At 44.7% G+C, this 25389-nt stretch overlaps 1 protein-coding gene across 1 annotated transcript in view; it reads right to left on the reverse strand.

The window, feature by feature from the left end:
• LOC144155534 (queuosine 5'-phosphate N-glycosylase/hydrolase) overlaps window positions 1-25389 on the reverse strand; it is a 35355-nt gene that overhangs the window by 1410 nt on the left and 8556 nt on the right. The window contains exons 5-7 of the mRNA XM_077687044.1: window positions 23178-23301; window positions 7336-7521; window positions 5162-5229 (exon numbers count right to left, since the gene is read on the reverse strand). Coding sequence (XP_077543170.1) covers window positions 5162-5229; window positions 7336-7521; window positions 23178-23301 — 378 coding nt within the window. The remainder of the gene's footprint in view (window positions 1-5161; window positions 5230-7335; window positions 7522-23177; window positions 23302-25389) is intronic.

Raw genomic sequence — 25389 nt, forward strand, 5'->3', positions numbered from 1 at the left:
ACAACCAATTTTTATCGAGTAAATTTTCTTTGTCCCAAATGAAAGGGCATCACTTAAAACACCTCAACCTATAACGGTTTCACTGATAGCGTCCTAGAACTTTCGAAATAAGAAATTTTAGATACACCAGCCATACGTGCCCCGTCAAAAGGAATGCTGGCAACCGTGACAGTGAACTGTATGGCAACACACTTTTAACTGCATGTGAGATTAAAAAAGGCATCTAAAAACTTGTCCCCAGCTGAAACAACAATAATGTGCAACCTTTCCCATTCCTTCATGTGGTTTTTGAGTCGCATGTTGAAATCGACGGAGTTGCTTGGACACGTAAAATAGTGTCACGTTTAGACACTACGTGTCGCCACCTTCCAGACTTCAGAAATTTTAGTGCAAAATTAAAATTATTTCCGCCTGTTTATTTAGAAATTCCTGCTGTTACCCCAGTATATAATATCGTGGCTTTCATACGAGTGGTTATGCTTGTATCTCTGGCTACGTGCATCAGTTCATGAACGCGCCAGTGCCTGGTCGCCGCTCGCCGGGCCGCGTGTGTGAAGTAACGTCATGAGTTTCTGACACGCGTTGGAGGCACACGGCTATGTCACTTCTTTTTCCTACGATGTTGTCACGCTGGTGCCGTTTGCTGTGCGCCACTCCGTGTGCTGTTCCGTCGGCGCGATAAATGAAATCAAATTGAGATATGTTCTACGGGTCGCAGGCCACTCACATTTCAGCCCGGCCATTCTGTTGAGTAAAGGAAGCGAATTGTGTAATAATATTCACACCGAAAATTGGTTTCAGTACCCCTTTAAGACGTCTGACGTGCACAACATCTTTCCTGGCTCCCGCTGGATAGCTCTACTCGTCCACACAGGGGGCGGCGGACCGGCTTTTCAAGGAAGCGTGTGAGCTACGCACAAGCAGTTGGTTCGACGCCAACGTTTGCAGGGCCTCAAAAAGACAACACATTGTTCTTCAACATATGTCAATACTGATCATGGGTCTCATGATGGAACATTTTGCTAAGTAGTCTGGAGCTGCAAAAGGACGTGGGAGTATGGGAAAGCACGAGTGATTTAACCAAAACTGACCAAACCGCTTGGTATGTGGTAGCATTGGATTCGGTTGCTTTTATACCGCTATACATAACCGCTGCCTCGCTTGCTTCTGGTTTATTGTAATGCAAACAGCGACTGCAGCCGCTGTTTGCATCATGTTTGATCAGCGCATGATTTGCGATTCCTCAGCAATTGAGGCATCTTTCGGCACCGAATCAACGCTAAAACAGCTATGAAAAGGTCACACTTTCATTTGAAACGAACTTGGTGGTTGCCTTCAGTGTCCCTTTAAAAAGTATTGTTGCACAGCTAAATTGACATGTTCTATGTTACACGTCAAATCCAAATGCAAGACAAAGACCGCACCTTTTTATCCAACATCACTCCCCTCTCCCCTTCCAAAAAAAGAGAACAGCATGGCTGGGGTGAAAATGAGATGCAAGAAGGATTTAGGTGACAGTGGCATCCACCAATTGTTTTGTGGGAGAAAGTGTCCACATACTGTTCACACCGGCCTGCACTTTTGGCTACCAGCTACACCTAAAATGACAATGCAAGTTTTTTATTAGTTTAGTTCACTAAGGTAGTAAATTTTAAAACTACAGTAGATTCTAGTGAAGCCAAACAATTACCTATGTGCCAACCAAACCTGGACAAAAAGTTTGATAAGCTCTCCATAGAAAAAATCGTGCAACACAAGTAGCTAGGAAACAAGTGTCTTTATTTACTTGGCTTCACCTTTGCAGGAGTGGCTTGCACGTACTACAAAAGGTGTAACAAGTAGGCAGTAATGGTGTGCAATAAGGTAGTGCCAATGCACTCTGGCGGACATTACTATGTTTAGCTGTGATACTTCCATAAATGCCTATATGTACAGGTGCCCCCAAAAGTAAACGGAGTACGGGTCAAAGATTTTGAGGGGATTTCTCCACCATGTGCCTAGCCAGCAACTTCTCAGTGACTTTTCAAGAAAGTCATTCTAGAATAAAATCTGGCTACACATATTCTATTTTTGCTGGCACCCGCATAAAATATAAATTATTCTAATCTCATGAAGCCATGCTCCGTTTACTTTTTGGGGCACCTGTACTACCATGTACACCCGTGGACACTTAACTGCCACTTAGGCAAAAAAATGAAATGATTGAGCACTTTTTTATTTACTGATGGGATACAGTGTTCCACTGGAACATCCTCCAATGAACCTTGGGAAAAGACCTGCCATTAACGCCATATAGCATTCGCTTTTTGCCAGTAGACAATGATGGGGGCGTGCTCTATGATATGTTCATGGTGTTTGTCTGCATTTTATGTGGAAAACTTACATGGCACTTCAAAAAACAGATGAGGATACTTATACAGTGCAAGAGCATTTCAATGAAAGTGCTGCTTATACAGTGTAGACCATTTATAACGTAACCGCAAATGGTGCGGGACCGGACATAACGCGGGCTTTCCTGGCCGCCAGTAGGCCTCCCATAGAACTCAATGTATAAGAGCACCACTTATAATGCAGTTGCTCAAAGCACCATACCGTTTACAGTGCGGTTTTTTTGGCGGGTCCTTTGATCGACTGGTGCAGCTAGGGCATCGTTTTACGGTCGCAAAAAAGAAAGGAAGATGGATTCCGCCATCCGACGCAGTCCACGCTCCCTTCTCTCCTCTAACTTTGGCATGTACAGTAAATCGAAAAAAATAGGCACCCTCTAGATTGCATGTTGCGTCTGCACCCATGCGATAGCCACAACTGAACTTTCTCTCTGCACACCTCTGAAAAATAGCAAGCCGCCGCCGCCCCCCACCCCTCCCCCACTGGGCGCAGTAAGTTGTTGCGATTAGAACCTTGTGCAGAAAAGCAACCACCCTTTTCCTTTTCAAACATCTGGAGATTGCGAGCTGAGCCTTGATGCAGGTTTCCATTACCAGCACGTTGTGTTGATAAGCCACTGCCTTTGGCACTGCAAACGCAAGCCGAGGATGAGAAAAAAAAAAAAAAAAACTTGCGTTCTTATTAGTACATTGTCTCGCCGGCATAGGCCGGGCTTCTTCCCTTTCTGCGGCATTTGTTCTTTTAGACACTAAGAAAAGCAGATCTTTCAAAACATAAACACAATGCATTTGTTAAAAGCCGCGCTCGCGGTTTGTAAGACCGTGCAGCAGCATCTGATGCAGAAAAAAAAAAAAGACGAAATAAAGACCATAGCTGTGTTTTTAAGTGGCATTTGTTTGAGTGATGATAAACAAAGAACGATTGAAAGGTAGCTTGCGATATTGTTGGATTCGCGCATGTTTTGTTTATAGTGCGGTAGCACTGATAGTGCGGATTTTCGCGGCTTCCACGATATACGTTATAGGCGGTCTACACTATATATAAAAGAAGAGTATCAAGTCATGCCAGAAGAAGCTGAGTGGCTACCCATTCTAGATGTACTAGCGTAGTTTAAAGCGGCTCTGCAATACACTTCGAGCAGAGCAAATAAACCTGCGTGGCGTTTAGACTACACTACCAGGAATACTTGAGCCAAATATTACATGTGCACGTGAAGCGGTAAGCTCGCAAATTGCTGTGAAAGACATGGAAAAGCCAACCATGCTCTCTTCTATTACCCTCATTCTACACCACTGTAATTACGTCATTATAGTGGTTGCTGTCCTATTGGCTGTTGCTGGTCTGACGATCCACCATCATCGGTGCTGTGCACCAACCTCTTCTATGCCTGAGCCTGTACAACTGGTTTTGGAGTTTCTTTTGTGTTTTAAGTGCACGCGGAGTTGGAGTGATGAACTCAATACATCCCTTTCAACCAGACCACTCGACAACAAACGTTTATTGCTTCAAAAACGCCTTACCAGCCTGAGCACACGCTTGCGAGTAGGCAGCCATGCCTGCTTTTTTGTTGCACCAGACCGGAAATAGACCCCTCCACATTGTGGAGAACAAGAGAAAACTCTCTGGCCTGTGATATATTGACGGCCACCGACCAGACCGCCACTAGAGCTGCCCCCGTCTCCAAGAGAGAGTGCGCAGCTTTTGTTGCATAGTCCGCGGTCGAGTTGAGAGGGAACGATTATGCGCGATTTTTCATCTCGTGTGGCTTCGGTGATAGTGAACAGATTTTTATAATTCTTGCAGGAAGAGATTGCCGGGACAATAGACTTTACCCCAAAATACATTCCGAATGGTCAGTGATAAGTGCTGCAAAGCTCCTTTAAAAAGGAGTAAGCCACCCACTTCAGCCGACTGGAGGCTGGAGCTTTTAATTTGTGTACTGTACAATGCGTTTTGCTTTGTTGCCAAGCAGGCAATAAAGAAAAAACAAACCACCCCATTACAAGGTGAGTGCATGCCAACAAAATGAAATTGTGGCAATTATGGGCCTTCTCGATTATCAGTCCTGGATCGTCCGCGGACTGCCAGAGACTCAGTCCGGCGCTCGATTTTCCCATCTATTCCTATGGGACTTCCGATACACAGTCCTTGGACTGCCCGTGGACCGTCCAGGACTGGTAAATCGAGGAGACTCGATATTAGCAACAGTTTCAGGATGACGGGGTGCATCGCACAAATAACTAGTTTCCCCCCCATGTAAGTTTTCAGTAGCTGCCTTTCCATTTTAAATTGGATGAAATTAGTATTAGTTTCATTAATGCCCTTTCATCTCATGTGCCCTGAACTGAATTTTGAAAGTCTGCTTGTTGTGCTATTGCACTCTTAAGACCAGGTAATGCCATGTTTATGACGTGTGTCCCCCTCTTTGCCACATAGGATGCAATTAAGTGATGCGTGCATCACCCCCAAAGTTAGAACTGTAACTCACTTGTGGCAGCACGGTGCCACTGACGCATACATCTACCACAAAGTGATGCTGTGATAGGAGTCCCTCTGCACGTAGGTCACAGCATAAGCACGTAAATATCAGCACACATATATGCCCTGTTGCCCAGGTAGATTTTTGGATGCCTGTTTAGCTTCAAACCTGTTTACAATCCACAGCTTCCTGCATACAGTACAGAGAAGTGCCTTAAACAGATAGACATAGATAGACATTGTTAGCCCACTACCCATCTTGAATTTCTGCCATAGTAATAAACTTGGTACTTGCCTCACACGCATGTATCGTGGCCCCCCGAATCTCCATCTCTTCTCTGCTTCCATTCTGGAGGAGGCTTTCTGGTGAAAAGTGTAGCGTGCACAGCATTAGAACACAAGCCCAGCATGTTGAAGGCATGCTACTAGAAACCATTTCACAAAAATGCCTTAGGAAATTCTAATGCCCACCGAAGTTCATTTAGGCAAGACAGCAGCCTGCGCTAACAAATGCAAGGCTTGTTTGCAAATCAAATGAAAGTGGAGCTTAACTCAGCAGGACAGTGTTTACTGTCAACACCATGACCAGGGGAAGCAATTATAACAGTCTGCCGGCTCTTGGCATGCAAATTTAATGGCCTAATTGATTGGGAGCTAGAGTTTCAGAGTGAAAGCTTAGCCAACAGCCAGTGCTTTCATGATTCTGTGATCGAAATGACGCATGAGGTGTTTGCAATCATAACCACATAGGCAAGGACATTCTAAATACACTGTAAAGCACAAGTCCAGAAGCAGGCTTTGTGGTATTTTACCTCTGCCGGTACTAGCCTGTCACCAATACTGTATCTGCAAATTTTTACAATTTTTTAGTCCACCTTAACAATGTACAAGGCATCTAAAGTAACTTAATGTGACCAATGACAATGGTTCATTTTATCTGGATTTTATCAAGTCTTCCGTGTTCAGAATGATTTCACTTTTGCTTTGGTTTAAAGGGACAGCCAACCACTTTTTGTGGAATGCATGCCCCCTAGCTCACATGAAAGTCAGTGTTTTATATAGTGAGAAAATGGCAAGTAATTTCTTAATAAATTGGTGAAAATAATTTCAATTTGGCACTAAACATGCTGAAATCAGAAAGGTGACGTCATTTAGTGCAAAATGTGATACTACTACCACTCTGTACAAAGCGCTCCATCAGATTCAATGCGTGATTGCAATTTATAGTTGTTTCAGCTGAGGACAAGTTTCTAAATACCTGTTTTCATCTCACACACAGTTAAAATTAAGTATGTTGCCGCGCGGCAACATACTTAACTCATTGCGCTCACTGTCACATGGTTGCCAGAATTCATTTTGGCAGCACACTCAAAGCTGATAGATCTAAGAATTCTGCTTTCAAATGATCTATGGCCCTATCAATAAAACCATTTCGTTCAAGGTGTTTGAAGTGAGTGCCTTTCAATTCGCATAGACAATTGACGCCATAAAAATTGGTTGGCTGTCCTTTTACATGAGCCCAGCGTATAGTGCTACATTATTGAAAACAGTTTGTAATAAGGGGGTGAAGCTCAGTTTTGTATTTAAAGCTTATATATGTTCAAAATTTGAAAAGATTCACTGGCACCGGTCACTACTTTCCTAGCAGGTTGCTTATCACTAGGTCTATTTCAAAATGCTGTGCACCACTACGAACGACACAATGGCTGTGGTGTGTGCATACACCAATCTCCCATCTTTTTTCCCTGGATCCAAGAGGCTCAAAATTTTCATTACTGCATCTAGGAACAAGCCTCTTTGAAAGCAACCAAGGGCTGCACTTCAGAAGGGCTTTACCCACTTCATGAAAACGGGCCCAGTGTTTTCCTGCTAAGCCAAACCCTTAAACCAATTTCTTGGATAGGCAGGAAAGAAAAAAAAAATTGTTTCAAATAGGTGCAATGGGAAAAGTTAGTGTTTTAGACAAACAAGTTTTCACAATCAAATTTTATGAACTCTTGACACTGCTTGGTTATTTGAGAATTTGGCTAGTGGGTTTACCTGAACAGTAGAGCACTGATACCATTGCTTTCCGATTACGATTTTAGGAATGTGCATGTATTTGTTTTTCAATAATTAAGCCTAAAACCAAGTGTGATTCTAACCTATAGGCCCCTTAAAAGTACAACTACGCTAGTTGAACTTAAATGCATCAGCTTCTTGAAGGTTGCCATGAATGCCAAGCAAGCAGTGCACAAGCATGGCAACACTACTGGGGAGGGAAGGCCCTCACTCCCCACCCACAGGACATCTTGCGGACAACTTGTGTAACGAAACAGATATGCACAAGTAACAAAAGTGCCTGCACACAGAAACAAGTCCGGCCTTGCAGTTCAAGCAACAAGTGGTCCAACATGAGTGGCTTTTAACGGCCCTAGGAGCTCGTGCAGCAACTACAGTGAAATGAAGAAGCCCCCTGGACAGTGTCACCTTTTGCAAGCATGGCTGTCAGCCGCGGGGAGTAACGCAGGGCTCCAAAGTAGGCGAGCACTTGAGGAACACGGTAGTCGGCAAACGCTGTCAGCGTGCCAATATCCTCAAAGTCGCCCAAGCCGTGGCCATCAAAGCAACTCCAAAGGTCAGCAACAAGGATCTGAGCACGCTTGTAGAATGACACTGCATCAGTTGAAAAAGGTAGCTTAAAATTAGCAATGCCATAAAATTAGGAACCGAAAGAGAAAAGCATTAAAATGCAGACAGAAAAAAAGAACAAGCATGACACAAAATTTTCTCATTTTATTTGCAAGACCTGCTACCAGTTTCTACACCTATTTTTGCAAAGCAAGAAACTGTGTATGATAATATGCATGTGGATAACTCTTACAGCCCAGATCAAGCATTCCTTTTTGTTGTTGCTGTTGTTGCTGAAGCATGGGCACAAATATACAACCTGCACTGTTGCTAGTGAAGACATGCACCAGGGACTAGAGATGTAAATTTTCATGAAATTTTGAAGGTCATGAAAAAAAAGTTTTTTTTTTCGTGTCTGTGTGTGCTTTTTTTTTCAGAAAAATATAAAAAATTGAAACAGGGTGAGCCTGCACAGATTTATAAAAAACTCTACATACTTCCTAAGGTGAAAGCCTTAGATGTCTTATCAAATGCAAAAAGTGACTGTAGTTGCTGGTGGCTGCATGAACAGAGCCAAATTACGGCCACTGTAAGACGAAAATAAGTAAATAAAATATACATAGAAACTTATTTGGGTTCGAATTGGATTTGAACAGGGTTGCCAGATCTGCAGCCAAGTGTGGTAATTAATGCCAACCCGGTACTGTGCCAGGATGGAACAAGAATTATCCGGATGCGTGCCACATGACAGCTGAACGTGATGGCACCGCAAACACGATGCAGCCGTGAAGACGTCTTCAATAACCGCTGGTTTTCACATTCAAATCACTTTAGTGACTTAAGTGCCCGAAGAATTTTTCCGTTAACACTGAAAAGAATTTATATGGTGCATCACGGAAGCCTTAGCAGAGCTTTCGCTCTGAAAATCCGCACACGATTTCACGTCGAGGCATTGATTTCAAAAAGTGTTTCCTCACTGCAGATTTGCCGCATCACAACGAATTTCTCTGGAGAAACTCTTTGTTTTTTTTTTTTTTCCAATGCTATCCTAGTAAAAAAAATGAAAAAACCTGTTTCTTTTTTTTTTTCAAAGGTTTTTTTTTTCTTTTTCAATTACTTACATCTCTACCAGGGACACAAGGTGTACAAGGTTAAAACAGCACAAAAACGCTGCATCAACTAAACAGTAATGTCCCTTCAACTAGATCTTTGGTATGACAGAAGACTAGTAGTAGTAGTACTAGTACTTGCACAATAAACATCACAAGATACATAGTCTGCCAGTACCAATCAGACTAGGAGTAATATTGTTAGCGCATATAACAAGAAGATGATAGGTGTAACATTAAGGGACAAGAAGAGAGCAGAGTGGGTCAGGGAACGAACACGTGTTGAGAACGTATTAGTAGAAATTAAGAACAAAAAATGGACGTGGGCATGGCATGTAATGCGAAGGCAACCGTTGATCATTAAGGGTAACAAAGTGGATCCCTAGAGAAGGCAAGCCTGGCAAGAGACAGCAGAAGGTTAGATGGGCAGATGAGACCAAGAAGTTTGCGGAGATAACTTGGTCGCACTTAGCACAGGACCGGGATACTAATTGGAGATCTATGGGAGAGGCCTTCGCCCTGCAGTGGGCATAGATAGGCTGATGATGATGATGATGATAACAGGAAAACTTGTTGTTCATGCTCTGGAAGTATGCACTGCCATGAACCGCAAACAAAAGGTGGGTGATCATGGGTTCCAGGCTCTGCTCGGAGAATACATGCCCCACACACTGCAGTTCTTCTTGCGAGGGTGCTCCATTAGAGCAATCCACTCTGCATAAGAATTGCTTCCTTAGTGCTATTTTCAGAAAGCAGCAGCAAAATTGGAGGCAGGATGTGTGCAACCTGTTGGCCTTATCTCTCTCTGGTCTATTTTTGAGTTTTTTTGGGCAAATTAAAATTCACAATTACTTGATGAGCAAGTGTGTTTTTTTTTTGTTTTTTTTTTTTTTTAAGATTTATTTGAAAATACCGAACTGTAGCTAGTTAAAGCAATTAAAGCTTCCCTGTCTTTACAAGATAATGCCAGCTTTTCAGTTTTGCAAATTTCTGTTTGCAGGTTGCAACAAATGAGCAAATTTCAATGCCATTTCGAAGAAATCTCTGGCTTAATTCCGTTTGAACTCTGCACCAAGGTCCCGTTTTGTGGTCTATTTTTGAGTAATAATATGAGCAAGCATGTTGCCTTACGTTATTTTAAATTAAAAGAATGAATTATCTAGACTAAGCATTCTGGGTTTTTGCATGTATCTATAGAGGAAAAAAATTCTTTCAGCTTGTTTTTTTTCCTGCAAGAAAAAAAAAACTGGCTTTTAATCAATTGCTAAGAGAACGGACCACTAATGGTGCCGGTTTTATTTTTTTAAAAAATTGACCATGAATTGTGAACCTCATTTAAGATTTTAGCGCAAAAGGTTCTGCAGTGTGTAAATTAAAATTGTTTGACGACACATTTATTGTCAAAACACATTACACCTAACACATTATAATGGCCATTCTGGCCCCTTACGATTCCTCGTGACACAATTCCTTGACACCACTCTGACTAATAAAAGCATCCTCCTTTCCGTTGGAGAAAGGCGTAGATTGAATTACACAAGACTATAACTACCCTGGAATAACAGTGGCTGGTGCTAACATCGCTAGTAGACGTTAGTAGGTATGAACGAACAAACACTGGCACACAATCATCATTTTTCAAGCAACACAAACAGTACCGCAACTGACACCTATAGTAATAAGTGTTGAACTTAAGAATTCAGGAGGCAGCTACACTGCGCAATGCTTATTTTCTAGAAAAGGAGATATACAGTAAGCCCTCGTTAACTCCAACTCTGATATCTCGAAGTATCGGTTAAATTGAAAATTTTTCTCGTTGCACATTTACCTCCTATAGATGTATTTGCCCCCTTTATGTCAAAATGATTTATCGGGGGACAACGGATATCTCAAAATGTTGACAGAGAGGACACAAGGCAAAGTCCGCTACAGGCAGCTGATAAGGTCTCTATGCAAACGCTTAGCTCCCACCACGTGTCAAATGCGGTCGTGAACGGCAAATTTGAAACCATGGCCGCCGCCGTGGTTTTCTATACAACGTGCCCAGCAACTGTGGGAGTGATAACATGTGCGTCAACAGGGCACCCATGGGGGGGTGCCACTTGTGCACAGGTGATCACAGGTTTTTTATCAGCAAGTCGGACCACGGCCGGCCCAGGCCTTGCAGGTGCACGAAGCAGGTTGTTCTGACTGCTTTTCTGGGACCAAATGCGAACGCTAGACGTGTGAGGATCACGCAGTTCTTTCTTCCACAATAATGACTCGTTTTCCCTGCGAATTATTTTCTCTTTATTACAAAAGCTCCCCTGTGCAGTAGAGCTTTAGTTACCACTAGCTCTTATTTTGATGATGGTTGGTGTTTCATGGCGCAAGGCCAGCGAGGGCAAAGAGCGCCAGAAAAGAAGTTATATAATGAATCGAAGTGATTACCATAAAAAGGTAGGTATAAAAACATGTAAATCGGACATTGTAAAATCAATTAAAGGTAATGGTGATGGCTGGTGTATAGGGCCAGATTTGATTATGCGTGATATGAGATAAGGTTTAAAAACTTAACATCTGACAAATAATCAAACACACGTTTCATAGAAACACTGGCATCGTCACCTAGAAACAGCGATGGGTGTAGTGGGATATGTTGTCTGTAGAGTTCTCTGAAGTGTTTGTGTCGTGTTGTGTGAAGTGCCTTGCATGTTATTAGTATGTGGGCTACGGATAGGCCCTCCCCGCACCTGCTACACAGGGGTCTTGGAGATCCCGTGAGCAGGTGGGAGTGTGTTGCATGCGTGTGGCCTATCCGTAATCGAGCCAGGGTAACTTCGTTGTGTCTGTTGTGAGTATCAGTGGTGTATGCTCCCAAGAGTGGCTTTATAATATGTAGTTTGTTGTCAGTCTGTTGATTCCAGTGCGCTTGCCATGTTGTGCGAAGGTGTTGTCTGATGTGTGATTTGAGGTCGGTGTAGGGTATTGTTGTTATGTCAACTGTTGTTGTAAGGGCAGCAGCGGCCGCCATTCCGTCTGCGGTCTCATTACCTGGAATTCCAGAGTGCCCTGGCACCCAGCACACGGTCACCTCAAGGTTTAATGCATGCACAGACATAATAGTACTAATGAGAGCACTGACCACATGGTTTTTAGACTTCTGTGAGGATAATGCACGCACAACACTTAAAGAATCAGTATAAATTACAGATTTCGGAATTCGACTTAGAACAATATGTTTAACTACAAGAAGTATGCCATAGGCCTCTGCCGTAAAGATACTTGTATTTCTATTCATAGTTCTACAGACATTAAAGGTACCACCACCATGCGCAGCACAGGAAACAGTTGTGGCAGTTTTAGAAGCATCTGTGTAAAATTCAGCACACTTGTATTTGTGCTGAAGGGACAAGAAATGTTGCACGATCGCGCTTCTAGGCACTCTGTTTTTCTCGACACTTGTAAAAGATACATCACATGATATCGGGCGAAGCTGCCACGGTACTAGAAGTTCAGTAGCGGAGGTTTTGATGGTGTCTGAGAACATGACATCAAGTTGTGACGCTTCTTCTCTTACTCTGAAAGCGAAGGGAGCAGAGACTGATGGGCGATTTGCAAGAAGTTGAGATATTGATGTATCATAAAAAACTGACGTAAAAGGATGGTGAGGCATTGATGAGATTTTAAAAGCATAAAGCAGGTCTGTGTAGGCTCGCTGACGTTCTAGGCTCCATTTGTTGCACTCTACATACACACTTTCGACTGGACTAGTCCGAAAGGCACCACACGACAAGCGGAGCCCTAGATGAAGCACAGGGTCCAGCATTCTGAGGGATGTTTTAGTGGCTGACCCATAGACAACGCTACCATAGTCCAGTCGTGAGCCTATCAAGCTGGTAAAAACACGTAAAAGAAGTTGTTTGTCAGCACCAAAAGAAATGTGCGACAGAACCTTCAGAATATTCATTGTTTTTAAGCATTTATGTTTTAGTTGTTTTATATGTGGGATAAACGTGAGCTTTTCGTCAAAGATTATACCTAAAAACTTGTGTTCTTTCTTGACAGGAATCGAGACACCATTGAGATGAATGTCTGGATCCGGCCGGATGCCACGCCTCTTGGAAAACAAGACACAAGTGCACTTCCCTGGATTAAATTTAAAACCGTTGCTGTCTGCCCAACCAGCTAGCTTGTTAACACCAAGCTGGATTTGGCGCTCGCAGACAGACAGGTTACAAGACTTAAAGGATAATTGTACGTCGTCTACATAAACGGAGCAGGAAATCGACGGTGGCAACGCCTTCCTGAGGGAATTCATTTTTACAATAAAAAGGGTGCAACTTAAAACTCCACCTTGCGGCACGCCGTTTTCCTGCACATGAACCCTAGAAAGTGCCGTTCCAACTCGCACGCGAAATGTTCTTTCAGACAGGTAACTTGCAAGCGTGTTCATCATGTTACCCGACATGCCAAAGGACTTCAAGTCGCTAAGGATACCGTACCGCCAAGCAGTGTCGTACGCCTTTTCAAGATCAAAGAAGACCGTCATGCAGTACTGCTTGTGGAGGTAAGCATCTTTGATATATGACTCTAACGCAACGAGTTGATCGTTCGTAGATCGCCCCGCCCTGAAGCCCGCCTGGCAGCTCTCGAGAATACCGTTGTACTCTAAGAAGTACACAAGTCTCCTGTTTATCATCTTCTCGAGGAGCTTGCACAGGCAGCTTGTCAGGGCAATGGGGCGATAACTGGCAGGAGAGGAAGGGTCCTTCCCTTCCTTCAGGACAGCCACTACTATGGCCTCCCTCCAAGAGCGAGGAATGTGCCCCGAAAGCCATATTTTATTGTATAGGTGTAAGAGTGTTTCAAGAGTGTCTGGGTGTAGGTGTTGTATCATGGTGTATGTGATTTTGTCTGCACCTGGAGCTGAAGGCTTACATGTGCTCAGAGCAACCTTCAGCTCATGAATTGAAAAACAAGAATTGTAGGAAGTGTGCGACTTGTTGTTATCACGCAGGGACTTCTTTTCTACAGATGTTTTGTGTTTCATGAAAGTGTTTGTGTAGTGTGCTGAACTGGACACGTGTTCGAAGTGTTGTGCAAGTGTGTTAGCCTGGTCTTCCAGTGTGTCCCCTGTTGTACTAACCAGGGGCAGGCTGTGTGTCTGTTGTCCTTTTAGTTTTCGTATTCGTGTCCAGACTTTATGTGTGTCAGTGTATGAGTTGATGGAAGTGAGGAAGGTGCGCCAACTCTCCCTTTTCGCCTCACGACGCACTCGCTTTCCAAAAGCCTTTGCCCGTTTAAAAGAAATTAGGTTATCTGACGTGGGGTACCGGCGAAGGACACCCCACGCCTTGTTCTGGGCCTCTCGCGCCCGCCTGCAGTCCTCGTTCCACCAGGGCCTCCTTGGGCTGCGGGACCCACTGGAGGCCTGGGGAATGGACTTTTCGGCGGCGTCGAGGATGTGCGCCGTGACGAGTTGGGCGGCTTCCTCCACGTGTAGGTGTTTTATGGTTGTGTGGTGTAGTTCAGATGTTTCTGTGAATGTACTCCAGTTTGCTTTGGATTCATTAAACCTGTTATGGGAAGATGGACTGCTCGGGCCTATACCTATATACGTTAATGAAGTGGGGAAATGGTCACTACCATATGGGTCCGTGCCCACACCCCACTCAAGACATGGAAAGAGAACTGCGGAACCAATAGCCAAGTCAAGATGAGAGTATGTATTGTGTCCTAAGTTATGATATGTAGGCTGTTTTTTGTTGAAAAGGCATGCTCCGGAGGATGTAAGAAACTTCTCCAACAGGCGACCTCGGGCATCCGTTCTGGAGGAGCCCCAAAGAGAGTTGTGCGCGTTAAGGTCGCCTGTTAGTATGTATGGTTCGGGCCGCTGGTCGACCAGTGCCTCGAAATCAGAGCTCAGAAGTGCAAAATCAGGGGGAATGTAAATGGAGCATACCGTTATCAACCTATTAAATATTATGGTACGGATCGCTACAGCCTCGAGGACAGTGTTTAAAGTGACAGGGTGGCATGCTACTGATTTCCGGGCGATAATGGCCACACCTCCTGAAGAGTGGGTGCAGCCAACCCTGTCCTTTCTGAATACCATGTACCTATTTAAGAAATTTGTTTGTTTAGAGTTGAGGTGGGTTTCCTGGAGACACATAATACTTGGCTGACTGGCATGCAGAATCTCATACACATCGTCAAGATTTTTAAGGAGGCCTCTGCAGTTCCATTGGATGATATTTTCTGTTCCCATTATTTAAATTTAAGAATGACTGGAATGTGTGTGTTCGTGTGTGTTCATGTGTCGTCTTTCGGGGCCGTTACTCTTGGATTGGGCTTTTTGGGCCTTTCTGTAGGCTTGGAAGTCGGTGGCCGCTCCTTGCGCTGCGTTGCAGGCAGGAACGGCCCAACATCCATCTCGTCGTCGGATGTCCGAGGGGTGCCCGACGGACCGGGCCCCCCGGACTTGGCCCCCCTTCGGGAGCCCTTCGTTTGAGCCGCCACCGTCGGGGGTGCCAGAGGTGGCACGGGCGGTGCGGTGGCGGTGGGAGCCGGTGCGGGGCCCGTGGTGTCCATCACCTCGGTACCCTCCAACGCACTGGAGGACGGGGAGACAGAGGCGGGAGCGGCACCGGTCCCGACAGGAGTGGTTTGCACCACAACCGCTGCTGCCTCAGCAAGCGGCGTGGTGCCAGGTTGGGCTGCGTGAGGCAACCCAGCGGGGGGCGGGGGCGGGACCAGGTCAGACTCGCTGAACTGGGTCCCTGTGGACACCAGACGCCGCTCCGCCCCCCGGCGAGCTGCGTCGGCATACCTCCCCAGAGGGAAAGAGGCGAACCTCTTTCTCGCCTCTGGAAAGGTGATGTTCTCGGTTACCTTAATGTTTATGATCTTTTTTTCGAGTTGGAACTTTTCACACTTGCGGGAGTACGCTGCATGCGGCCCGCCGCAGTTCACACAAGACAGGGTATTGGATGGACAATTATCGCTTGGATGATCATTCGCCGCGCATTTCGCACACGTCGTTCGGCCACGGCATGAGTTCGTACCGTGCCCGAACCGCTGGCACTTAAAACAGCGCCGCGGGTTCGGGATGTAGGGACGTATTGAGCACCGGATGAAACCTGCATTTATGTGTTGTGGGAGAACTGCGCGGTCAAAGGTCAAGATAATGTGCTTGGTGGGAATCTCCTTGTCGTCTCTGCGGATTGTGATGCGTCTCACGGCAGTGACGCCCTGATCCTTCAAGCCGGCAAGGAGATCCGCATCCGTTTCGTTCAAAAGATCTGTCTCGGATATCACACCCTGGGAGCTGTTGAGGCTCCGATGGGGTGTGACCCGGATGTCTAGATCAGCCAGTCTAGTCTGAGCTAGAAGCTTTGTGGACTGCTGCTTGTCATGTACCTCGATGAGGAGTTCACCAGTTCTTTGTTTTTTGGCCTGATATGATTTTCCTATTATGGCTTCAAGATACTTGGCGATCAAGAAGACTGACTGAGATGCAAGAGGGTGGGTTGGATTCAGGGACTCCATGACAAGAAATCTAGAGTAATGATCTGGTTCAGGAAATGTCAAAGATGGCAATGGGGGAAACGATACTTCGGTGCGGCCCCTTTTAGGGGGCCGATCACGGTTGGGGGGGGTTTTAGACAATACCATAAAGCATAGTATAAAAGCAGGGAGACGGGGGTACTTTCTCCTTTGACCTTACCCTGGTAGCCAAAGAGGTCCCGGAGCTCCCTGCCTGGTGAACAGACAGAGAGCCCATCCGCCGGAGCTTGACCTGGGCTCCGACGGCCACCGTTCGTGGTTTCTAACCCTCCACCTATAAACACATCGCCACGGTTGGATCCAGCTTATGTTTGGGGGCTCGGGGTCCGCGGTATCGCCAGTACCGTCACCAAGATTGCTCAAGGTGCCCCGTGCGGGGCTAGCTCTTATTTTAGTGAACTAGCCACAAATTTTTAGCCTTTCGCTTAGCTCTAAATTTTTAGCGGATTTTACGATTTCAAGTTAACCCTTTGAGGGTCACGGCCGTATATGTACAGCATTGGCAAATACTTTCAAAATGGTCAATGACGTACATGTACGGCATCGCTTGTATCTTTAAAAAAGCGCGCCTTTTTCACCAACTTCTCTTGCTTGGCATGTGCTGCCACACTTCGGAAATACGTCAAATTTTTTTCTTGCGCCCATGGCTCTTCTTTTTATTTTTTTATGATTTATTACAGCGGCACACTGGCTATCGCTTGTGCACCCGCTAACGAGGGGGCGTGCTGTGTACCGCCCACCGGGTATCCAGGCGCCTCTCGCTTCTTGCGCCTGCCACAGACCAAGGTCGCCTGCGAAACTGATGAGGCTCTTTTTTTTTTTTTTTTTGCATTTTATGAGCGGTGCGCCGGCTACCGCTCCCGCATCCGACCGCACGCGCCGGCGGGCGCGCAGCGGCTGGTTTCAGTATCGTCCTCCGGGCGCTTCCAGCTTTTTGCGCCTGCAAAACTGATGTCTATCTGATTTTTTGATTCACTCAAAAGGTGCCGGCTTGTTACTCTCTCGTTTTTATTTAGAATTTTTCTTGTGTAACGCCAGAATAAACCACATGTATGTAACAACACAAATGATTTTTTGTCACTTTACGGTCACGCAAAAAAATTTGATTATTTTTTCTCGATATAGATTCGTCCGTAGAATTTAAATCAGCAATAAAAAAAATCAACCCTGGCTGGACGCATTTGGCGAAAAAATTCGACCCTCAAAGGTTTAATGAGGTATTACTGTACTTCAGTCAGGGGCAGCATACAAAATAATGGAGGGAACATGATGAAAATATGACCATTTGAGTTTTTTACAGCGGAGCTGTTATACGTGAATGCTCCCGCTTTTTTGCGTGCATTGACAGAGCAAAACTGCTCCCCTCCTCTCCACTTAGGCCCATCCTCTTCCTTCGGCCACCTGCTCACCTCTGGCGCTTCATATTTTGACACAAGATAGTGTATATTGCCCCTAAAAAAATGTATTCTCAGCAATGCATTTGTGTTTACCAGGAAAAAGTGACTATAAGGAAATAAGCTTGGTCATTGTAAGCTGGCTGTTCTACATCATGTGTTGCACAGTAAAGCCTACTCATTAAAAAAAAAAAACGGTACGAGACCACTTACGACGATCGGGCTGCGGACGCCAAACGTAAGCATCACGCTCGTTCGGACCCTAAATACCACGAGGTGCAAAAAGTAAGATGTTGGCGTGGCTACAATCCCACTGAACACTCCCCTGGCCCAACTGCATGATTTGAGAGGGAGTTTGTGGCCAATTAATAAACCACAAACAGCTCCACTGGTCATATACATTGTCAGAGTGGAATGGCACTGAATATTTTTCCTGTTTTGAAAGAAACTTTTTTTTTGTAAGCATGCATACAGAGCCATTAAATACTGCTCTGATATCTTATACTTTTTGGCTCTTGAAATTCCGTGTACAGGTTCTGCCAATGTAATAATATACACCGTAACACTGGGAAAACAAAGAAACAAAAAGAGAGCTTGAAGTTGTCTTACTCACTGGTTCATATAATCGAAGTATACCAGCAGTAACTTCTCTCAAGATACATTAAGCACAATTTCAGCTCTTAGTCACACGCCATCTACATGGCTTGTTATGGTCCTAATTAGGGATGGGCGAATATTCGGTATTGTCGAATATTCGATCGAATAGCTCTCTATTCGTTATTCGCTTCGATCCGAATGCAGGTATTCGATATTTTCGAATTATTCGATGCTCCCGAATAGGCAGCTAAAAGCCAAGCTTTTCGGTCAAGCTTTCCGAGAGTTACCCCAGGCTTGGCTCAAGACCCACCGACGCGGACATTTCTACTATCAGTGCCGGCACTGCCGAGTTGCTGCCTTGCCTAGAGGTTCGACGAAGCTCTCGGCCGCCAGCACACTTAAGTTAAAAAAAAAAGGCGGCACTGAAACGACACCGCTCCGAACATTGCGGCACCAAGCCAGCAGACTTGTACAGGCCGCCATTTTGATAAGGCATGCCGCCATTTTGAATAGGCTCGCACAGCGCGGCAGTACTAGAGTGTACTAGAAGCTTTAGAGTGGCCCGAGCGGCGGCCTCTCCCATTGCTCCGCCGGGTCGACTTTCGCGCAGAAAATAAACCCGGTATAGCGGCGGCGCTGCTGTCGCCGACAACTGAACAGCCTACGCTCCCCGGCACCTGCGCGCGGCAAGATTTGCTTTGCTCACTGCGGTGTTTCACGCTTGCTCAGCTGATTTAGTTTGGATTATGAGGTTTAACGCACCCGTGCTACACAGGCGATGAGGCAAGCGGTAGTGGAGGGCTCCGGATTAATCTTGACCATTTGGGGATCTTTAGCATGCGCCGAAATCTCGAAGATACGAGCGTTTTTCGCTTTTATCCTCCATCACAAGAGCGGCTGCCGCGGCCGGGAATCAAACCCGCACCTTTGGTCAGCTAAATCTACTTTGGTGATTTAGAAAGTAGACGCAGACCGTTATGACTCCGCTTGATCAAACTATAAGCTAGTACGACCCAACATTTATCTAACCCCCCTCCCCCCCCCCCAAATACTTTCTCATGTTTTGATGCGTATTCTGAGAACGTTGTTGATATACAGTAACCTCTCGTTAACTCAGTCGTAAAATTAGCTGAAAATTTCGAGATAAGCACGGAGTTTCGAGTTAAGTCAAATGCAAGAAATTTGTGGCTAGGCTTCTAACAAAAGCACTATTGCACAGGGGAGATTTCGTTATAAAGGCAAAATAATTCGCAGGAAAAAGAAACTTTTAATATTGCAGAAGAAAGAACTGTGTTCTGCTCGGCTGTGTCGCGTTCGCATCTGCATACCAGAAAAGCCTACTCGAGCTTCTCAATGCATCGTATGAATTGGAGTTCGCCACCGCTACATTCTACCTTGCTACGAAGCAGACGCAGCATCTATGTTGTATCGGCCGTTGTTGTATGTTGTATCTGCCATCGTAGTCACTTCTGGGGGCTCCTCCTTCTCCGCATGATCAGCTGCGTCGTCCACAGCTATCTCAACGATGTACGTGCCAGACAGCATTCCGGTAACGGGGACGCGTAGCCCGCGTAATTAAACTTGCACTTCACGGCCGCGTTCGGTGCGTAGTGGGAGTAAGCATTCGAACGGGGACCTTATCAGCTGCCTGTAGCGGACTTTGCCATGTGTCCTCTCTGCCAGTATTTCAACATATCCGTGGTCCTCCGAAAAAAAAAAAAACGTTTCGAGATAATGCGGGCAAATGCGTATGGCCTTTGGGAGGTAAACACACGGTAAGAAAAAGTTTCGAGAAGATGTTCTGAGATAGCATGAGTTCGAGTTAACGAGGGATTAATTTGACGGACAGGCACCAGGAATCTCTTCCCTTGCCCTTCTTGACTCTGCTCGCGAAGCAAAAATGGCGGGGCGCACATTCTATAGGCTGAAAAAAGTTTGCTGTTTTTTTACGTTCCTATTTGGAACGAAAATATTAATAGCCTTCTTCTGAGATACCCCTAACGTTGGTGCTTGTACTGTCGTTAGTGGAATTTCTTATTTTATTAACGTACTATGTCGCACGCACTTGGTCAGTAAGTGTGTACTGAAAACGAAGTGCCAAAATAAGTCTGCAGGACCAACTACTCTTCCTGCATGCCAGGGGGAGATGCCGCTGTATTTACTACCTCTTGTAATTTTGGGGGACTTCTCAATCCTTCCGTGCATTTGTAAAGTTTATTAGCGATCTCTAGGACGTTTTTACCGGTTGCTTCAGCGACAAGGAGCTCCACCACGACAGCGTTATGGATGCGCTGCAGCCCTTATTCACAACAAACACCTTCACGGCGTTGGTTGCGACCAGCACAGTGAGACCTTGAGAACAAATTTGGTTGGTTCTGTATACATTGTGACACGGATTTATTTCTATATAAAAGGTTTAAACAAGTTTCGTGATTACATGCGAAGGCGGGAGCAACACCTTAAAACTTAGCCGTCGCTAATGATTGCAGGCTAGTTATGAAAATGCGTTGGCCAAAAATGTAAATTTAAATCTCCCTGTTAGCGTCATTCCTAAACCGTTACCTGTGTAGACTTTTTGCATGATTTCCTGCGTAACATTTTATATGCTGCGCTATTGAAAATGAAAACACAATGTGTATTTTGTTCTAGTTCCGTTTATTTGAACCAGCTATGTTAGCTTTCTTGACTTCGTGTATGATTTCCCGTGGTATATTTCATTTTTGTCGCGTCAATACATTTTCTGATCTATGCTTTGCTTTGGTGTTATGTGCGTCTAATTATACTCTCAGCATACTTGTGAATTAAATTTGTGGTAATTTGATTGAACTACTTTCTTGACCGAATCAGGTGAAAGGTGGTGCGATTAATAGAATGTTGTGGGCATAGTTCTGTGAAAGACGGTGATTGGGACAACTGAGCTAACCGCTGGGCTATCCCATTTTTATTTAAAGAGATATCTCCCTTGCGCGTGTAATTTTCTTTTCGGACAGGCGACAGCATTGACACCATGGTGACCCCTAATTATCACAAGCGGGCCACTGCTTAAATAACAACTCACGCAATAAAAAAACAAACACAACCTATGATATTAACCCACATAACTGCAGTCGGAGCGTAAAGTGCGAGACAATAAATAAGAAATTCTTCTGAAAAGCCATCATCCCACTCCTCATATTTTTTCATGTCATTTGTGTCGGCCCTCAGAAATTATGTCCCTCAAGCAGCGCAATAAGGACACACTCATCAAGCAATCATGAACTGCTATATCAGGCAATTTCGCGCAAAATAAATTTTGATGGTAAGTTGGAATAGCCAAAATGTCGTTGCAAATACTTTATTTACAATCCGCTAAGAATATTGCACTCAATTAAGAAAAATCCGTAATTTTTTCGTTGTTGTCGAGCGGGAAAGGCAAAACTAACGCAAAATGAGCTGCAGCGTTTATTATTGCTTTCGTTACCCACAGTCCACTGTATCTACAGTATATTGAAGCAATTGGACGTCCCGCAGAACAAATTTCAAGCGCTCCGCGCGTAAAGAAGCAGCGTTTCCTAGCCCGACTGGGCGTGCGGCCGTACGCGCGGCCAGCCGCCGCTTTCAGTTGTTGTTGACTGCAGCGCCGCCGCTATTTTCTGCGAGAAACGAGCACCTCTCCGGGCGGCCGGTCGAGCCACTCTAAAACTTCTAGTACACTGTAGCAGTACGCCGCACTAAGCGAGCCTATTCAAAATGGCGGCCAGCCACTTGCGCTTTGCTTGGCTACGGCCGAGGATACTAGTGGCTACAATACTTCTTTTTTTTGCGGAGCTTCTAGGCGGCGCTTAACTCTGCGAGTTTCTAGGCGCCGGCGGAAACTGCTGCACCTAGAGCATGTGGCGCAACAGGCATTTCTTCATGAAAACTTGTGAATACAGCAAAGGAAAGCTGTGTGTACGATTTTGCAATAAATGTTCAACTGGTAATAGTTTTACACAATGCTCGTGCCTACGTGAGTTCTAATTATTAGAAAAAAATGTGTACATTAGTCAGGTCACAAGTTGCTCATTTGTCTTTGTGATTTGCAATGTGCACTATTCGAACTATTCGATTCGAAATTATTCGACCAAATCACTATTCGCTTCGAATTCGCTTCGAACCTCAAAATCTATATTCGCCCATCCCTACGACCCTACTACTCCTCTCAACCCATTTCTCATATCAAACTAACCAGTCTTTTTACTTCCATCTGTTTGCTTGATGACCGAGGCATGTAATGTTATGAGCTACGCAGCGCAAAGATAGACCAGAGACGAGAAGAAGACAACAAACGAGCACTGACTTCCAACTAATTTTAATGAAAAGTTGGAAGTCAGCGCTTGTTTGCAGTCTTCTTCTCATCCCTGGTCTTCTTTCGCGCTGCGTAGCTCATGGATTACCAACTGGCCGGAACCCTCACGCTTTTATGTAGTGCTAAGACAAAAGTTCGCATGTGATGCCCTCCTAGAACAAATAATATTACTATGAATAAATTTCGCAAATAAAAATGGAGTGACTGAAAAAAAAAACGGTTTTCCTGAAAATTTTACCAACTTCTCCACAGCTCCCAGGCCAGCCAAACAAATTGACTACATCTAATATCTCCATGAGTAAATTTTCCCACCTTAAAAACCTGAAGTGAAATGCAAAACAAAAAACTCAAATCAAAGGCCCTTTCTTAAGAGGGAGATGGCTAAATTGCAAAGCTTTATCCCATGCAACCCGAGTCAATGTCAAAGCCCAAAATCCAAACTGCTTCAATTATGTCGGAATAGCGCAATCAGATAGACATTGGCTTCATAACGCGAGGGACCCATTCTGACCCCAGGAAGCATTTTTTGTTGAGGCGCTTGATGTGCCTTCGCTTATCATCATCGCCGTTGTCATTGTCGTCGTTTTGTGAAACCCATTGGGTAAAGTTGGCTTTTTGGCAGCGTATTATGTAGTGACATCAAACGCCATCAGTGAGGCCTGGCTAAGCATGTAAGTAAGCATGTAAGTTGTGCTACAGTCTTAAAATGACAAAATTTGGACAAACCTTTAACACCATCAAAAGTTCCTTCATCTTGAAATGATGTAAAGTTTTTCACAACGCTTTTTAGCAGAGTCTGGCAGCTTTTATTGCATTCTAGAATGCAGTTAACAAAGGACCCACTGTACATCTGTGTCCAAAAAAACGGGAAAAGAAAAAGGAAGCAGTTGCATAGTTAACAAAACTGCTGCACAAAGAAGGGCTTATCAAGCTCAGCACAAATGATGGTATAAATTTAAAGTGTCCATTGGAGGCCACGAAAAAACTGACAAACACATGCCAAATATGATGCTGAATCAGCGACCCAAATGTAGGTGAAAAACTTGCCCTGTCAGCCGAAAACCAGTCAGGTGGCAAACACGGTTTAGATTGAATTTCCCATAGACGTGTTTGTAAAAATGCAAAGCTTTCCCGAAAAACAAGGCGCCTTGTTGTTGACACAAGCCAAGATAGTCAAGATGACTATTTAAGAAACGCAACCAGACAACTGTTCTCTAAAAGACCCTGTCGCCCCTCGCCACCCCTCCCTGCCTGTGCCTCCACACACCCATGTGCCATGCACACACACACTTTTTTCCATTTTTAACCCTGTAATATCATACGGTTGGTCAGTGCTTTTAGTAAATTGTTTGTTTTGTGTTTCGCATACATAGACTGCTTTGGGTAGTGCAACTAATGCATAAGAGAGCAACCTTGGTCTTCACCTGACACTTCTGCTTAAGGTTCTGGCCATGTGAATCTGAGGACACCACTGCTTATGGCGACTGAGCCAAATAATGTGCGAGTAATGCTCCCACAATAAAAACGTACAAAGAGCTGGAAGGGTGCAAAACGGCAAACAAAGGGCAGCCACATACTAAACAGAATCCAGCAATGCCCAGTACAAAGGCATGCTGAAATGCTTGACATTTTAGATCAATCAGTTACACTGCTGGCTGTTTGAATTTTCTGCTTCTTAGGGTGTGTAAAAAGGTTAGTTCACTTTGTAATGCAACCTTATAAGACTCCTCTGCATATCGGAACACCCACAACAGACAAGACCAACACCTTCCCCTCTCAAGAGCCCACTTCACCTTAGCCCATCTTTCAGCCTTTTTAACCCCATTCCCACAACAGGCCTAGAGTTGGCCCTGCCCCCAATAAAGACGCATTATTCGGTTGAAAAGGGTGTTTTAGCTAACTTTAGCCAGAGATCAAAAAGATGATGCCACCAAATGCATGTTGCTCTCTTTTGTATGCAGTGTGTCATGCTATTTTTGTATTTTGCTTAATAAGATAATTAGCCAATTTTAATTAGCCAACTTCTGAAGAAACGAAGCTACGAAAAAAATTCTAATTAGAAAGTTGCCGAGCGATATGCAAAACACCCGAATATACAGTTTCTGTCCTTCTACCTATTAAATATTAGTGTGATTTTCAGCTCACTGACCATGCCCACGAAATACAAGAAACCGCCATGCGACATAATATGGCCGTTTGAGCATGGAACGTCTGGGAGCACTGCAATCGCGACGTGCAAGTGGGCATGGTCAGTGAGCTGAAAAACACTAATAGAGAGTTTTAGCATATCGTTATTGTGCTGCCGTGGTGCAGGTAGCAACATCTGATGAATTAGTCTCAAACCAAATCACGCATAATTTTGTTGCTCATATCTATTTGCTTTTGTTTAAAGTAACTCGAATATTTCACTCTTCAAGTGAAGCGTTCACACACTGCAGCCACCACCTGCAGAGCTTAAAAAAGAAAACGTGTCGGTGACGCCATCTATCGAGTAGAGTTAGAATCAAGGTAAAATAGAATTTGCCCCCGGACTAAATATTTAGGCAAGAATTGAGTAAAATATGTTGTAGTAATTACTCAGTAACCAACACTATCTCACCGAGCACAGTTTTGGAGGTCTAAAAGCACTTTGCGAGCTCAGAAACACACCTGAACTATTTGAGGTGGGCAAGGCTTAGCACGAGTAGGGGGAGCCATTTTGCTTGCCCATCTGAGAAAAATGGTTGTTTGTCATTGCCCTGAGCATTATTTAACTAGAAAAACATAATAAACAGCATCAAGTAAGATTACTTTTATTGGCTGTACCAAGCAGGAAGTGCCGAGCGACTTGCATTTGCTGTAATCAATACACGAGGGTACACTTCGTCTGCTCAGAAAGCTCGCTGGCAACAGTAAAGCAGGTAAAGCCTGAGCCGGTAAGTTACCGTTCGCGGCAACC

The sequence above is a fragment of the Haemaphysalis longicornis genome, unplaced genomic scaffold (assembly GCF_048455015.1).
Source record: "Haemaphysalis longicornis isolate Haplotype H1 unplaced genomic scaffold, Haemaphysalis longicornis Haplotype H1 scaffold_1, whole genome shotgun sequence".
NCBI classification, from domain to species: domain Eukaryota; kingdom Metazoa; phylum Arthropoda; class Arachnida; order Ixodida; family Ixodidae; genus Haemaphysalis; species Haemaphysalis longicornis.